At 29.7% G+C, this 18701-nt stretch overlaps 1 protein-coding gene across 2 annotated transcripts in view; it reads right to left on the minus strand.

Moving 5' to 3' along the window:
• Window positions 1-18701, minus strand: part of LOC115879930 (heparan sulfate glucosamine 3-O-sulfotransferase 1) — a 195704-nt gene that overhangs the window by 9037 nt on the left and 167966 nt on the right. The window contains exons 1-2 of one of the 2 annotated variants that reach the window (XM_030897003.1): window positions 5367-5394; window positions 489-594 (exon numbers count right to left, since the gene is read on the minus strand). In XM_030897003.1, the coding sequence (XP_030752863.1) occupies window positions 489-550 (62 nt within the window). In that variant the 5' untranslated portion in view covers window positions 551-594; window positions 5367-5394. Of the gene's footprint in view, window positions 1-488; window positions 595-5366; window positions 5395-18701 lie in introns of those variants that run through there. The other variant, XM_030896994.1, reaches the window with a different exon arrangement.

Below are 18701 nucleotides of genomic sequence, written 5' to 3' on the forward strand. Positions count from 1 at the left end.
TTGTATATGATGCGTATGCCAAATTGATTCTTTACTAGACATGCCGAATACATTTCGCATTTTTTTAATAACTCAATTATTTAATATTTACTCAATTGTTAGAAACACTTTGGAACGCACTGTGTTATACAGTATTAATTAATGTTTAACTACTAAACTAGAAGGAGGTTTGGACTATTAAAGGATTTATACTAAAAAGAATTTTAAAACTTAACAACTTTTTCAACTATTTCAGTTCAGATTCTATTCTCGTATACAGCGCTATCGAATCAATTTTCAAGAGAAGAAAAGCTAATGTATGTGCCCTTGGCACAGCAAAAGCTGCATTGAATACGAGCGGCCTTGTAATAATAACGCCCTTTAAAATTTAAATTTTCCAGTAACAAAAAGCTATTCAGAAGTTTCCACTGGGTTAATTTCAGAATAGTTTTTAAAACCTTTTGTTATTCTTTTTCACACAAAATTTTAATTATACATAACCTACATACAGTATATCGAAGTGTGGTGGTCGAACGCATCCTCTTCTTTTTTCTGATTTTAGCGGACTCATTCTAGTATGCGGTATACTTTGGCCATCATTTCATTTTACTTAATCTGCAATTAAAAAAACAAACAATTAGAACCTTTGTAAAAATTGTTTAAAGTATCCTTACAATACGTATATCTATTCTTTAAATAGAAATTAATCTATTCTTAAATCTAGGCCAACATGGGTTTACATTAATTTGTGAAAAAATCATATTTCAGATCAGAAAGCCAGTTCAAACTAAACCCAAGGGAATCGTTCGTGTAACGCCGACCTAGACATTTTCGTCGACGTTTACCTACGTATTTAGACATTTTTTTATAAGCCTTATTAATTAAACAATTTAAGTCAGTTCCACGTAAGGTGATAAATTCAAGGCGAAGTTCATCACAGGTATCGGTAGTGGAAATATACTTTAAACTGTTGATGACTGAGACGAGAAGAGGATTATAAAAGAGTATGATAAAGAGAGTGCATTTAGTTAATGATATAGAGAGATAGAGTTGATAAGTTAGACACTTAACGAGTTGATAGTTGATCGTGCAGAGGAGAAGAGATGTTGACAAAACTATAACTACTCTTAACCATACTTTGTCTTGGCATTTCCCAAATTGTCATTCGCATACTTTATATGATTTTTTTAATAAATAGACATTTTTCATGATTGTTCTAATCTAAAAAAGAGCACCTGGAACCAAAACCACCCTAGCCAAAAACTCCAACGCTAGGTCGTGACTGCAACAACAAATTCTAGTACTACTACTGCTTAAAATAATTTATAGTTTTATATTATACAGGGTGGATCTTAAATAAGTGCAAATGTTTTTAGGAGTAGTATATTTCGATCACAGAAACTTGTGTATGAGTTTTTTCGCGAAAATTGAATTTTTTTAAAATCCTTTTTTTTATATTTGCGAAAAGATGTAGTGGTTCTCAAAATTTAAGCGAAAAATCATTATTTTTAATTTTCAAAGCACTCGGCTACTTTGGGCTTTTTTTTGAAAACGGTAAAGAGAAAATATGCTTCTTTTCCAGATCTACTAAATATTGATAATCCCTGAAAATATTTGCACTTATTCAAGGCTCACCTTGTATAAATACCAAATATATTAATAATAATACATTGCAGTTTAAAACAGATTACATTTTTTTTCTCCAATTTTATTTTTCGTAACACAGAAATAAAATAAATTATAAATAATTTTATCACAACTATTTTCGTTAAAAATAAATTAATTCCTACGGTATAATATATTTAAAAATATTTACACTTATTTAAGACTCACCTTGTATAAATACCAAATAAATTAATAATATATATATATATATATAAATATTGCAGTTTAAAACAGATTTTTTTTCCTCAATTTTATTGTTCGCAACAGAAATAAAATAAATTATAAAAATTTTTATCAAAACTATTTTCTTTAAAAATAAATTAATTCTTACCGCAAGAAATTTAAAAATATGATAATTTACACCAATTCACAAAAGAACTAATCAATCTTTCAATAAATATCAAAACAATTTACTGTTGAATTATTATCCAATAGAAAAAATAAGACAGACGCTAAAGAAAACCTGAAAATCTATCAACATCTATAAGCAAAGCGCCGGAAGGGTACTCACTGCATGCCCACTGATATAGAAATAAAGCAGCGCGGCATACAATCGGGCTGTCGTTGAATGAGAAGTAGACTACAGTGTAGGCGTAACGAAAAGGTGAGAGGTAGTAGTTGCTCCTTATGTTTTTTTATGATTAATATTACGGTTTACTTTTTCTCTTCGGTAAAGTTATGAATAAAACCTACGCAATTCTGATTTGCATAGATATAAATAATATTTGAACGGAGGAGAATTTTATTTTAGAAGTCTAAGATATTATAATATATTTCGAAAATAATGCTCAAAGAATATTTTTTAAAATTTTTGTGATAAATATGAGAAATTTCCTATTTTGATATTTTTATTATATAATTTTCATTTAATAATACACAAGCAATGAGCATAGAATTAGTATTCTGTGTGTTTGAGAAAAGTCGTTGGTAGATTCTTACTTATATTATTTACACATATTATACGTACTTATTACTCTTACAATATTAAAATATTTCTTATATTAATTTATACCCACAATATTAAAATATTTTCAAAATTAATAATTATTGCTTAATTAAACTGTTTTCAATTAATATAAATGATTATCATCTACATTATACGAAATAAAAAAATGTTAATCATAGATTATAGGATTATGATATTTCTGTAGGTATATTAATACGTTAATTTTATATTGAATAAATAATAAACATTTTAAAGAAAATATTGAAACACATTTTTTGACTTGCTAATTGAAACGGCTTAAACTGTTAACGAATAGCAAATGAATCATTTTAATTACTCTAGAATATGCCTAGACTAGCTTCGAAAATAATAAAAATCATATGAACATTGGACATAAACTTTAGAAACATATTTTAAAAAGAATTTAATTTTTCATCGCTTTACATGCACTCTGACGCAAGATTCTCTTGATATGTTATCAAATGGGTAGTTAATTCATTTCGTAGGTGTACCATTTCTACACATATTATTTCTTTCTGTTCACAACTGTCACTTAGTTAGTCGGTAATTACCAACAAATCGACTTTTTAAGGCATACATTTGTCAGTTTGTGTTTATAGCCTAAAAATTTCCTAACTATGTTACACATACTAAGTATGGTTGCTTATATTATATATATATATATTTTTTTTTGATGGGAGGTCTGGTATTTTTATTGATTCTAAGAATTTTTTGGCAGCACTTCTGTGGTGGATATAGTAACTGGTACTATGGTAATTTTTTTTGTCTCCACTATTCCTTTAGTTCGTTACCGAGCTCCGCCTATGTCTTGAATTTTTTTCGGTATGTTGCTTGCAAATTGTTTTTATTTTGAAAAGTTATATCTATATACTGGCCTGTTGTGTTCAATGTTTTTATCTGTTATTACACTCCAATCCCAATACATTCTATGTGTTTGGTTTTCTAGGACAGGTTCCAGTATGTAGTTGTAGTAAGGTGTTTTATCTGCTTTTAGGTTGTACTTTTGTATAAGTATGTTGTGGACTATTTTAACAATTTTTTAGATATCATTCTATTTTACTCTATTTTTTGGATATTACTAAAATTATTTAATGCATGTTTATAAAATCAAGTAGATTAACAAATTTGTATTTAAAATAAAAGAAAAGGAATCGTACATTAAAAAATTATAAGTTTTTATAATAAGTTAATTTTAATATGCAGAATCTTCAGAAACGACAAGAAGAAAAATAAAACGGAAACTTTAGAAGTACCTACAACAATTTAAAGAAATGTATTATACAGGCTGTCCCTGAAATAAGTGCAAGTATTTTAACTGGTAGTATAGTTTAACCCCAGAAACACGAGTATGATTTTTTTTTGCGAAAAAAAAATTGAAAATTCGGAACTTTTGGAAAAAAATTTCGGAATTTTTCTTAGTTTTTAGTCAAAAAACATAATATCTTGAGAATATGGCAACATAGGTATTAGATTAAATTTACAAGAAAAAAAATCCAAAAAAGATCCAGTGGTTCTCAAAATTTTAGCAAAACATTATTTTTGCATTGGAAATTTTCAAAGTAAAATAACTCCGTTATTTTGGACTTATTTAAAAAACGATAAAAAACTATGAAAAAATATGTTTCTTTTATCGAGATCTACCACCCCTTAAAATACTTGCACTTATTTCTGGGCCACCCTGTATAAAACTGCTTATCTAGAAATATATATTTTACAATATAAAAATGATTTTGTCATAATTCTCTGCGCAAACATAAGAAAATAGAAATAAGGAATTAATAGAAATTACAGTTCGGTTTAAAAATATAATTTACCTAGTTTATATGAGACCTGATCTGTAAATATTTAGACATTTTATCTACTATCTATGGGAAAAGGTAAAATATTTTAATTTAATACAATAATATATCTGATATGGAGATTATTTAGTGGTATGTAAAACAAACACATTAATAACAAAATGTATATTAATGGTTAACATATATCCATAACAGCAGAAAGAGTTAAAAAAGGAATTAAGCAATTAAACCATTATTGGATAACTATACAGGGTGAGTCTTAAATAAGTGAAAATATTTTTTGGGCTAGTACCTCTCAGTAAAAGAAACATTTTTTCTTTACTGGTTCATTTCTTGTAAATTTAATCTACTACCTATGTTGCCAAATTATTAGGATATTATATCTTTTAACTAAAAATTAAAAATATTTCCCAATGTCAATAAAAAATTATCAAAAAAAACATAGACGTATGTCAGGTGTCGAAATATACATCCCTAAAACCATTTGCACTTATTTGTAACTCGCCCCGTATTTTTTTTTTAAATATAAAATAAAATAATAATTTAAACAGTTAAAGTATATTTTTTTTGTAAATAAAGTAATTTATTAGTATTTATTAATCGAGTTTTACATATAGGTTTAGTATAGAGATTATTTCACATTGAAGAAATACCAAAATAAGAAAAGGGGCATCATACATTACAAAATTATAACATTTTGATAAAAGTTGATTGTTATAATCATATAGAGTTACAAAAGAAACGCAAAAAACAAGATGGTACGTGAACTACGCTAAAAGAGAAATTGTATTTTTTAATTGAAAGTTCAATACTGATTAGAAAATAAGTAGTGTAAAAATCTAACATCGGTAAATCTATCTTACTATGCGCGAATTGCTACTGCATGAAGTCGCTATTTAAATACTGCTATATTGCTTAAGAATGGAATACGCTAGAAAATTAAAAAATCTTCTTACCAGAAAAGTGATAACTGCTCGAGCTGATAACTGAACTTCGAAAAAACCTTATGTAATTACACTACAAAAGAACTTCTAACTGTACTAAGAAAAAAGCAAAATCTATGCCACTACAGAATAGCGCAGAGGGGTTCTCACTGCATGCGTTCCCACACAGGAATGATGCATCGTCGTCGCACTCGCGCTGCCTATGAATGGAAACGACGAGAGTAGCGCGTAGGCGTATCTAAAAGGTTGGGGGAAGTTGTTGCTCCAACGTGTTGTTTTTCACGCTTAACAGAACCGTTTACTTCTTTCTGTTCGGCGCTTCTGCGGATATTATGAATGAAACCTACGCAAATCGGATTTGGATAAATATAAATTGGTTCTGGCATGGGAGTTCGATTTGGTTCAAAGGTTACGATACATACTTATATGCACACAGGAAGGTTTTGAAATTTTTATAGTACTAATAATCGTATAATATTCATATATAAATATGTTAACATTTCATAAAAATGAAACAAAAAAAATCTGTTTGATTGAAGGGTAAGGGGAAAAACAGACGATGACGCAATGTCACGAAACTGACTTAAAGAGACAACGATGATTTAATGTTGCCAAATATTAAAGATACAAAATAATTATTACTCTGTGCGTTATTATTTGGACATCGTTTGTTATATTCAATTACAATTGAGCATGTGTTTGGGAATTTGCATTGCCAACACATTCTGTTGAATTTTTAAAAATGACTATAAAATGGACATTCTGTTTTCCCCCTTACACTTCACTCATGATATCTTCATTTATAAAGAATCATGGAACAAAATTTAAAAATAAAATGCGGAAATCAATACTGACTAAGACAAAGTATATTCTCAATCAGAACATTTGCGCTAAAATAATTTATTAATCTATCTGTATCTAAAACGTTGGACAATTTTTTTTACTAAAAGAATTGGCTTTTACTTTCATATATTAATGATATATGAATATATGTGGTGATAATTATTAATCTGTCATTATTGCCACTCACAGATGAACTGTCTTGAGGCCATAAGGAACTCTTAAAGCTAAATGAGTAAAAAGAAGGTTGGAACAAACAAAAATATTGATCAAGGGAGATTGGCAAAAAAGAACGTGAATATCTCTTGGGCCCTTTAAACGTACAATATTACAAGATATGAAATATTTATTATAATAAATACATAGTAGTCAATGGATGGCTTTGAAAACTGAAGAGAACTATAGATATTTGTAAAATATAGTTCATTTTTTATATCTTTTACTTAAAGTACCATGATCGGGACAGAATATAGGTATTTGCATGTACTTGAATTGATATGTTATCAGTTTTTCACAGGTACTTTAAAGATACATAAAATCGCCGTAACCGAACAGCACTAATTGAAAAGCTTTTCTGGGCAAATCTACTGATATTGCGGTGATAGTTCGGTAGGTGATCTATTTAGATAAACAAATATTTATAATAAACCATCAGACTAATATAAATATCATAAATAAATAACCCATCGGAGTGGCCGGGGATCGAATCAAATCAGTTCCTTTGCACAGCAGGCCTTACGAACCAAAACCGCCCCAATTTTTACTATAATAATTGTACAAATTTAATAACAAATCAATAACCAGCATACTTCAAAAATAAAAGAAGTGAAAGAATAGTATCGTATATATATAGGCTATCTAAGAAATTTCTGAGGGCTTACGACTAAGAAAAATCAAAGATCTTCCTGGATTTAAGTAAGAACAATCCTCGGATTGTCACGCGGTTTTTAACAGGACACTGTCTCCTCAATAAACACTTCAGTAGACTGAAACTAAGAAAAAACGACAAATGGAGATTCTGTGGAGAAATACTACAACACCTCACCACTTAGTGTGCCGGGACGACAACCATTTATGCCGTGAACTTTGATACGACTGATATTAGGGATAGAGAACTATTCTCTGTAAAACTGTCCCAGATACTGGCTTTTGTAAAAGCCCTGGGACTGTATGAGGAGTTATAACTCATAAAGGGGTCACAATAGATCTGTAAGGTCGCAGTGATTAACCTCCCTTCCACTCATTCTAATTATAATTCTAGCACATAGGCTAAATAACAATTGCTTATTAACGTTAATATTATAAATTATTTTTTAAGCAATATTTAGATATCTGTTATGTTAAATTATTTTCAAAAATTGCTGTTGGTAATATGGAATTAGTACTTTAACAAATAAAGAATATGATACTAAGATATTAAAGGCATTTATATATTATTATATTTGCATATTAACTTATGCAAAACGATGAAAGAACCTTTTTTACACAGGACTGCGTGGCCTGTTTGTATTCTTCACGATGCTTGAACTGTCAGTACATGGGTGACTAATAAAATATTTACATATCTCTAATAGCAACATGTGTATAAAAGTGATATGTACAATAAAGTTTTCATAAAACCCTTTTAGTTAATGCAATCAATAAAAAATATTTCGTTTATATAATATACTCCTAGATTTGTTTACTTTCTGAACCTGTACAAACATGCTTATTTAGATATATAATTCTTTAAACAGAATTTAGTTCTGATATTTATCTTTTTTTTTAATTTTTTTAAAATTTGGAAGAACTAAAGACAGCTTTTTTGGGGAGTTTTCATAAATACACTGGGTAATGTTTTAGTCATTTTTAGATATGTTCGTAGTTTCGTAATTTATCTATAGTATGTTGTTTCCATCTCTTTGAGTTTGCCTGATTTTAGTTAAATTTTTAACTAAAAGCAACCATCATATTTACATCATTTTATTATTATTCCCGTTTAATGAGTAGCTGATTTCAGCTACTCACTAAACGGGAATGCTATTTTATATAAACACATTTTTCGATATTTATACAAACCAATTAAATAAACAAAAATTAACATTTCTGGTTTTATTTTTATTTATTAAGTTTCATTTAAAATGCGTTTTATTAAAAATATTCTTTCATTTACCAGTATATGAATTATTATACAGCGTGAGTCTTAAAAAAGCGTAAATATTTTAAGCAGTAATATAATTCTATCCTAGAAACATGTCTGAGCTTTTATTCGGTATTTTTTTTAAATTTTGTATTTTTTTTTTAATTTTTAAATTTTGTGCTACATCTTTTTGCAATTTTCATATATATCTGCTAAAAAGGTAGTAAAAATTATAACATTTAATATATTTAACAGACATTAATGAGATTATATAAGTTATATCTTTCTGGTTGAAATGGATTTGGCTTTGTAATCCAAAAAAATAATCTGTAGCTTAAAAGGTCACAGCATCGTTAGTAGCAAAAATGTTAGCTTTTATGCGTAAAAAACGCGAATAACACCTACGCGAGATTATATTACAGACAAAGAAGATTTATTTCGCCTGCTATATTTATAAAATAATTTTAAAGCTGCTAAAAGCTTTGAATAATTTATGTATTATACGTTGACAAGTAACTGAATCCCCCAACATTTTTTTTATTATAAAAATTAAAACTAGTAAAGTGATTTTCTGCATATTTAATAATTATATTATAATGATTGAGATATATGATATTAATATTGTTTTAATATATCATTGGTTAATTTAATTTTTGTTTTAATATTTTAAATTCGATTAAACTGTTTTGGAACGTAAGATCGATTTCTAACTCAATTACTACTTAGTTCTAAAACTAATTTAGTTGAAACGAAATATAGCTATATAATAAAACAACTGTTTTGTGATATTTGTGTGCAAGTTGTAGTTTCCGTAATTACTTATATTTGCCGAGTCTGTAATAATATTTCCTTCTAGATTTTGATTTGGTATATATTTATAAGTTCAATATACCATAAATTAATGATTCGTCAGTAAAATCTATAAAACATTCATATGTATGACAAATTATTATTAAATTTACTCTCTTGCGGTTTTAATTTAACTTTGATATCATTTATTTAGTACAAGCAGAAATCTAGAATCTAAAATATATATAATATTTCGTAGGTTTAGGATGATCAAGCTCTATTTGTTATTAAATTTTAACAATTGTTTTTATACTAACTCTTGTTTAGACTTTGATATGAAATTTTGTTTTTAGTAGTTTTGTTAATTATAATTATTTTACTTTTTATACAATGTATTTATTTATGGCTTCAGTTTAAATTATGCTAAACAATTTATAAATTTAAGTAAAAAGCAAAACAAATAAAAATACTGTTCCAATTCATAACGTTAAAATTTATAATTTATTTTATATTTATTTTTTTAGTGTTACTGTAAAACTTAGCAATATACAGGGTGTCCCAGAAATAAGTACAAGTATTTTAAGGGGTGGTAGATCTCGATAAAAGAAACATATTTTCTCTTTATCGTTTTTCAAATAAGTCCAAAATAACGGAGTTATTTTACTTTGGAAATTTCCAAAAAAAAATGATTTTTTGCTAAAATTTTGGGAACCACTGGATCTTTTCTGGATTGTCTTTCTTGTAAATTTAATCTAATACCTATGTTGCCATATTATCAAGAAACTATGTTTTCTAACTAAAAACTAAAAAAATTTCCAAAAATTTTTTCAAGAAATTTCGAATTTTGAAATTTTTTCTTTCGCGAAAAAAAACCTCATAGGCGTGTTTCTGGGGTTGAACTATACTACCAGTTAAAATACTTGCACTTATTTCTGGGATACCCTGTATAAGGATATTTTTATCTAAATATTTTACTATAACACTTCAATTATTACTGGGAATTTTAACGCGTAGATGTTGTTTATGTTTTATTTTATTTTCTTCATATTATCTTGCTCTTTACCCAAACTTGCATATTATCTCTAAAATTAAGTTTTGGGAGCACAAACAGTTTAATTTTAAGTTTTACACAACTATTAAGTTCTATTTTCTTCTCAATTATCTCACACAAAGATCAAAGTACTCACATGGCATTTTGTATCTCATAATGGAGAACATCCTAAAATAAATTAATTTGCTAACTACACGTTCTAATGGAAACTGTAACAGAATATTCATAATGGTTTTAGCTAATAAAATAGTAATTAAATATATAGTTTCGGAAACAATGCATATAAATATTTTAAGAAAAATAACGTGGGCGTATATTTATTTAATAGAAAATTTAATTTGTTAAAGTGTAAGTAGGTACCTGCAGCAATGTGAACTTAGAGAAGAGTTTAAAATTACTTAATTTAAATATTTGTTATAATCCGATAAATTAAATTTTACAGATGCTTAACAATAATTCTACTAATAATATTAATATTATTAATTTTAAAAGATCATCGTTAACTTGATTTATTACAACAGGGTGGGCCTTATACCGGGTGCGTTTCAAATGCGGCTTACCCCCTATAACTTTTTTATTATTTCAGATAAAAATACGAAATTTGATATGTATATGACATAAATTAGGATTGACCGACGTATTCAATTGTTTTTGGTCGTTTACTACAACTTTTGATTTTAAATGACACCCTCGGTATCTTTTTTACTTTATTCGATAGAAATAACGATAATTTGACTCGAAATAGCAAATGTGTGGTACCAAATTATTCGTAAAAAAATCTTTTTCCAAATATGCTAACGATCCACCCTCGTTCCATTTGAAAAAAATGAGATATTATTAAAAATACGATTTTGGCATCCTTTAATCGGCCAGGACAAAACACTAAAAACATTAGACTATCAAATTTATTTTTCCAAGGTTCCTTGATTTAAAATTAGTGTTTTTAACACAGCCGTGTTACTCTAAATTGGAATTTATAATACGATTTTTTAAGCGAAAATGTCAAAAGTCGACTTACAATATGTTTTTCTATTCAGAGTGTCATTTTCTCTCGAATAAAGTAAAAAAACTGAGGGTGTCATTTAAAAATCAAAAGTTGTAGTCATTTCCTGTGAGACAGGAAGTGACCGAAAATAATTGAATACGTCAATCAATCCTAATTTATGTCATATACTAACATACTAAATCTTTTTAGGCAACTTTTGAAATGCGGCCGGTATAAGTGAAGGGTCAGGGAAAAAAAGCAGGTAAGCAAAGGTAAAAGCAGGGACTAATAAAAATAGCATAATAGAGATTTATTGAAACTTGGTACAGGTATTTTTTATTAGATAAAATACTATTGTAAACGACAAACCTACACACTCAAATTTTTTTTGAAAAATATATATATTTTTTAATTTTCAAATTTAAATAACTCGGTTATTTTGAATTTATTTGAAAAGCGGTAAAGAGAAAATACGTTTTTTTATCAAGATCTACCGGCCCTGTAAATATTTGCACTTATTTCAGACTCACCATGTACAGTATTTGTTAATTGTATTATGTTGTTAGCTATAATATAAAATATATCAAAATTTATATTTTATAGTAGATATCAATCAATGATGCAGGAACTGCATTTGTTACGAATATATTTAAAAGTGCGATAAATTTGCAACATTTGACTGACAATGTTATTTGTATAATGTTTTGTATTCTCTTTTGTTTGTTTGTTAGTTTACTTCGTTTATTTAGTTTACCTTTGTCTACAAATTGTAAAGTTTTTTTGACAATAAAGGCATTTATTTATTTATTTATATATAAAAATAATTATATATAATAATTAAATATAAATATTGTTTACCAGATTTGTAATGTAGTAATTATAATAGAATGTTATTACTATATTAATGATTTCTATTGAGAAACACGAAAGATTTGACAAAAAATAATTGAAAAATACAATTTAAAAATAGAAACAGTGCATGTACGTTTTTAAATGACGACAAACTAATAAGGGCGATTATATACAGGGTGGTCCCAATTGTATTTCGGAAACTTCGGGAGCATATTCTGCAGATAAAAAGAAGTAAAAAACTTCTTATAAATGTATGTCTTAAAATGCTTAGTTTCGGAGATACAGGGTGTAGAATTTTCATTTTTATTTCGATTTTTTCCAAATAATTTCTGCAGTAACGTCAATATTTGGATGAAAATTGGTGTCTGTTGAGAAATTTGATTTTGATGTCATTATGACTCCTATTTGTAGAGGGCGCCACCTACATGTGTTTGAACTGTTTTGAAGAGTAATAACTTTTTGTCCGTACCTGTATAGAACTGCTGAGTGAAAAAATATACATTTTTGTATTTTTTAACGTAAAAAATGTCTCTTGGTAAAAATCGTTACGAGCAACCCTTCTCGAGATATTTAGAATGGGAATAGTCAATACATGTCATTATTGACAAAAAATAAACATATTGAGTAGATAGTTATTTAACTAAAAAGATAAATTTGGAAAATTTTTATTTTTTTAAATTAATGATAAAATTTTCTTCGAAAAAATTATGAATGATGATGGTTTGGCACAAACACATTTCAAACTTATGATTTCCGTCTATGAACTATTTAGTCAACATGTTTATAATTTATGTCAATGATGACAGGTATTGTTAATTTCGATTTCAAATATCTCGAGAACTATTACTCTCGAGAACTTTTACTTTTTACGTTAAAAACGTCGTAAATGTATATTTTTTACATAGTAGCTTTATACAGGTACGGACGAAAAGTTATTACTCTTCAAACCAGTTAAAAACATGTAAGTGGCGCCCTCTACAAGTAGGAGTCATATTGACATCAAAATCGAATTTCTCATATCAAAAAACTCCCAGACACCAAATTTCATCCAAATATTGATGTTACTTCAGAAATTATTTGGAAAAAATCGAAAGTAGTGGGAATTGGCCGGTTCCAGACCACAAGATACAGATACACCCGGGGGAATAGGCCGGTTCTAGACCACAAGATACAGATACACCCCTTTCCACCCCTCACCCCTCATTCTCTGGTTGTCCCCCCACCCACGACCCTCTGTCTGTTTGCTGTCTATTTGCTGTCTGTTTGCTGTATTTTGCTGTCTGTTTGCTGTCTGTTTGCTGTCTGTTTGCTGTATTTTGCTGTCTGTTTGCTGTATTTTGCTGTCTGTTTGTTGTCTGTTTGCTGTCTGTTTGCTGTCTGTTTGCTGTATTTTGCTGTCTGTTCGCTGTCTGTTTGCTGTATTTTGCTGTCTGTTTGCTGTCTGTTTGCTGTATTTTGCTGTCTGTTTGCTGTATTTTGCTGTCTGTTTGCCGTATTTTACTGTATTTTAATATGTGTTGCTGTTTAGTACAGTTAGTAAAGGGATATAAAGGAAAGGGGGATAGCAAACGGTAGGAGGATGTTGTATCTTTCGAGTCAGGGTCGTGGGTAGGGTGGGGGGACAACCAGAGAATGAGGGGTGAGGGGTGGAAAGGGTTGTATCTGTATCTTGTGGTCTAGAACCGGCCTATTCCCCCGGGTGTATCTGTATCTTGTGGTCTAGAACCGGCCAATTTCCACTACTATCGAAATAAAAATGAAACTTCTACACCCTGTATCTCCGAAACTAAGCATTTTAGGACATACATTTATAAAAAATTTTTACTTATTTTAATCTGCAGAATATGCTGCTGAAGTTTCCGGAATACAGTTTGGACCACCTTGTATATGTTTGCCCTATTACTCAACTCCTATTCCCTGAATACCGTATGAATGACACCTACTCAGTTGCATTACAAGTCGACCGTAGAGGCACTACTATACGCGTGACTATAGTAAATAGAAATTAATGATGTATAACTTGTTGGATTTCGCAAGAAAAGACCCACGCTTTTTATACTATTTTAAATAGATGGTTTTCTTGTAAAGAATTTGATGCACAATTTCAGCAATAATGCTTTCCAGGTCGCCTACGTCGACGCTGAAAATATGTTAATACGGTTCGAAGGGTTTGTTGAAAGGCCCCTCAATAGAATTCGAAAACAGCACTGTAAATTAAAGTGCACTGCTGGTTTTTTTTTCATAAAAGGCTGTAATAGATTTATATAATTATAAAGTACTTTATACGCATAATATATTTGTTGAGTTCAATAAATATTGGGTAAAATAATTTTCCTTGTAATATATCAAATTTCAAGCACATTTTAATGTAGTGCATTAAATTATTGCTTTATGCTTAAATACTTTTCATGTTGTGTTTTATTTATACTTTCTGATTTGTCATAATTTTAGAGACTATGATTCGCAATATCCTTTAAATTATATTTTAATAAAGATTTATCTACGTCAGTGAGTTAAGAAGCTCTTAATTCACGAATTTTCAGTGATTTGGTGAGATGACTTCCAATGAGAAAAAAAATATTTAAAAACCATTTATTTTGCACTAAATTGGAAAAATATGTTATGAGTACCTTTTCATTTCCATAGTTGTGTACTTTTTTTTGGCGCACCATTTTTCATACTTAGAGTATGTATATTCATACTTCTGTTTTGATCTTGCTGGAAGCAATCCAGAAATGGCTCTGAATGCCTCTTTTTCAATGTCAGAGGGAATAATTTCCGAATCGCTCATTTTTTAAACTAGTGACATCAATATTATTTACTGTCATATTGACTTTGCCATGCATGGTATTATTTGAACAAAGGTATTAAGATAATTGATTTTTAGGATAGGTATATAGTTAAGTACAATAATTTTTAAAATTAATTGTGTGTTTTTATACTTAGACGCAGATAAAATATTCAATACACGAGAGACGAAGGGTACAATACACGCGAGTTACACAAAGGTTTTTTTTGTAAACACTGCTGCGATAATTCAACTCATACTAATTTTCAGCAGTTGTTTACTAACAAACAAATTTGCCTAATGAAAAAAAAATGCTTAACGTTACACCTTTAAGTATATCTCCTCCCGTCGCGCGTCGTCGGAAGTAAAAAACACAAAGTACCTAACAGAGGATAAAAACTATTAAAAAAATCTAAAAACAGCTATTCGAGAACACTTTAGTTTTTTTCAAACAGATACCACTGAGAACGTCAACAAAGTTTTTTCATTGTTCTTTGTGTTTATTTGCTTCCGACGACGGAAAGAGATGTACTTCCCGAAACGTTAAACATTTTCTGTCCGTTAGGCAAATTTGTTTATTTGTAAACCACTTCTAACAATTAAGGTAGTTTCAGACATAGGTACTTTTGTCGCGCAGCACATTAAAAAACTGCGCAACTTGATCTGCTGCAAGTGTGAATACCTAGCAACGTTGCGATCGCAGCTGGTTGCGTAGGCTACTTTTTTGTTGCGCGCAGTTAGAAAATAGCCGTGTGTGAACAGTTGTTGAGGAAGGTTTGCAAGTGCAGCAAAAGATTACTAATCAGTTGAAACTTTTATTGCGGACACCGGTGCAGTATTCTGTTGGCATGCCCGAACTATACACTTTTTTTCAGTTAACTCCAGGATTTATATATAGGTATTTAGTAAATAATTAACCGACAAATTGCGATGTAGTCGAAGTCAAAATAAGCGATTTGGAACAGAGAACACACACAAGTAAAATGTTTAATAGAAGCGGTTAGAGCAAGGGAGTGTTTATGAAACGTAAAAACTTCATTCTATCACAACCAAACGCAAAGACGAGCCGTTATTTTGGAAATTTCTTCTGAATTACTAAGGCCCGATGAAGACATAAAAAATAAAATTAAATGCACCCAACTGTTCGCGCTCTCTTATCCATTCCCTGACCCACACTCTTTTTTTTTTGTCGCCGCTTTTGTTTCGCCGCCAAAGTCACATATAAATATGCCGCTGCTAACACTGTCTCGTCATCCATTTACAAAAAAGACGCAACCGTCTCCCGAAAGGTACACACACGATACCTTGAGCTGTGGGTGGTGTATTATTGAATGTTGCCCCGCCAAGGCTGCGGCTAGCAAAAGATGTTGCAAAAGTAGCGCTTTGTTCTGAACATATGAAAAGCATGTAGTGTCGACAAAAAAGTTGAAGTTTTTAGGCAGCTGCTGCATAAAAACTGTGCGTTTTGGGCTACTTTCTGCTGGCGTATGAACACTCTATGCAACTTTTACTGCGGCTGCAAAAAAAAATTGCGCAATATAAGTAGCTGTGTCTGATACTACCTTTAGTCTCCGTTGCATTAACACAGCAGTGTTTACAAAAATAACTATTTTATTTTGTAGATTTTCTTACAGTGGCGAAAGAGCCATAAGACTTTTTTGAAGAAGCAATAGTTCATGTTTGTTTTTGTTTATCAGATACAGCAAACAAATAAACATATGTATGTTAGATATTCAAAACTTTACATAGTGCATATAATATAAAAATACATAGATTAATCTTTGTATTTAATGATAGAGAAATCACTGAAAAGAAACTATAAATCTTTAATGTTATTATTATAAAATTTTAAAAGTATAGCCACTTGTTAAATAACTAAAAATGTAATTCTAGTTGTGTTTTGTTAACAAATAATTTATTTTTTATTACTATATATATTGCCATAAAATTCTCTAAAATTTCTCTTTGTATTTTAAGCTGTCTATTTACGTAATCTGGTTCGTTCTGTTTCGGACTACGGAATAAATTTGTGCAGACAGAAAGGCTGGAGCGTAGGGCAACTTGTTCGCCTAGTGGAATAGTAATATCAGTTTGACATAAGATAACCACCCGACTAGAGCTATAATTTAATGTTTGGATAGTGTCGTGTATTTGCGTTTACTTGTATATCATTCCTGTAGTGTTATTTCGAAATAGCATATCCGACGCGGTCGTATTTATCTTATATTCATCCTATATTTGATATCAAAGCTAATCCATGAGATTGCCTGTCACATAATTCTGTTTCAATAAACATACATATTTCGCAGTACCTATACCCTCTGCAATATTGAAATAGTATATTATACGCCTACGATTGAGTAGGGTAACAGTTTATAGTTTATTACTAAAATACTGGGTGTTTTTGAAAAGTGGATTACCCTTATAACATTTTTATTTTTTCAGATCAAAAAACAAGATTTGGTATTTGAGTATAAAGGTTGATTCTCACTATACCTTCCATATCAGCTCCCTTCCGTTTCCCTTCTGTTTACATATCCTTTCCTTCCATACATTTTTTGGCAGACGGACTGAAGCGTATCGGAAAGAGCGTTGTCAAGTTCTTACATTTGTTACAGCTCTGTTAACATTTTGCTGATATTTATTTATTATTTTATCTCTTAATTAAATCTATTACCTTTTTCAAAAGATACAAATTTTTAAAATAAAACTTTCGTAATGATATAAATTGTACAATAAAAAGTATGGAACTGATACGGAACGGAAGCTTACGTATAGCGTCAATACAATAAAAAATACGGGAAGGATATGGAATGGATATGGAATGGAAACGGAAGGTATAGTAAGAATCAACCTTAAGACATAAATCAGGATTGATTGACGCATTTACTTTTAAGAGACAAATATATGTAATATACAGTATACAAGAAATACGACATTTGGAGCAAAATAAAGATTTGGAAATAAATGCATAGTTTTCAACCCTGTCAAGAAAAATAGTTATTTTTGTATCTAGTGAGCGAAGTGCTACTTTGGTGATCGATACTTGAATTTTTTAACGAGGCGTAGCCAAGTTGATAAATTAATCGAGATCACCAAAGTAGTTAGCGCACGAGTTGCAAACAACATTTTTTCTACAAACATTGAAATCGTGGATATTCCTAAAACTAATTATTATTATATTACTGCTTCGGAAAAAAAGCGTGAGCTTGGCTTAATTTCGAATTAACATGTCACTGTAACTACGGAAATAAATTGGAAAAAATAATATTAATTACTCCTTTCAAAATTATACGTTTGTGCTCGTTAGTTTGAAGCGACACGGAGGATGAAAATCTTCGACAGTGACCGAGGGATACGTCGAGGATTCTATCAACAATAAAATTCAAATATCAAATAAAATTTTAGAATGCTTTATTTTATACCGGGATCAAGTACCTCTACATCAAAATTGGAAAGTGTCTTAAGTCCCAAACCCTCATATCTAAAGCAAAATCAGAACTATCTAGTTTGGGATTAAATATTGGTTCGTCTACTGGTTGTACTGTTAATGTTAATATTATTTTAAATTATTTTAAGAACAAAGGAAGTGCATCAGACTGCGGAAATTACCGGGGAATTTCGCTATTGGCTATCGGCGGAAAAATTCTTGCAAAAATAATGTCAAACCGCCTGCACCCACATATAGAAAAAATTCTTCCGGAATCGCAAACGGGTTTTCGTACCAACCGCGGCACCGTCGATTCCATATTTTCCATCTGTCAACTACAGGAAAAAGTAAAAGAGCAGCAGTCTAAACTTTATGTTGCATTCATCGATCTAACAAAAGCCTTCGACTCCTTGAACAGAGATGCGCTTTGGGCAATTATGGAAAAGTTCGGAGTACCCAACAAATTTCTTACAGTGTGTAAAAGCATCCATAA

This window comes from Sitophilus oryzae, unplaced genomic scaffold, assembly GCF_002938485.1.
Source record: "Sitophilus oryzae breed Bouriz unplaced genomic scaffold, Soryzae_2.0 scaffold_1067_pilon_pilon, whole genome shotgun sequence".
NCBI lineage: Eukaryota > Metazoa > Arthropoda > Insecta > Coleoptera > Curculionidae > Sitophilus > Sitophilus oryzae.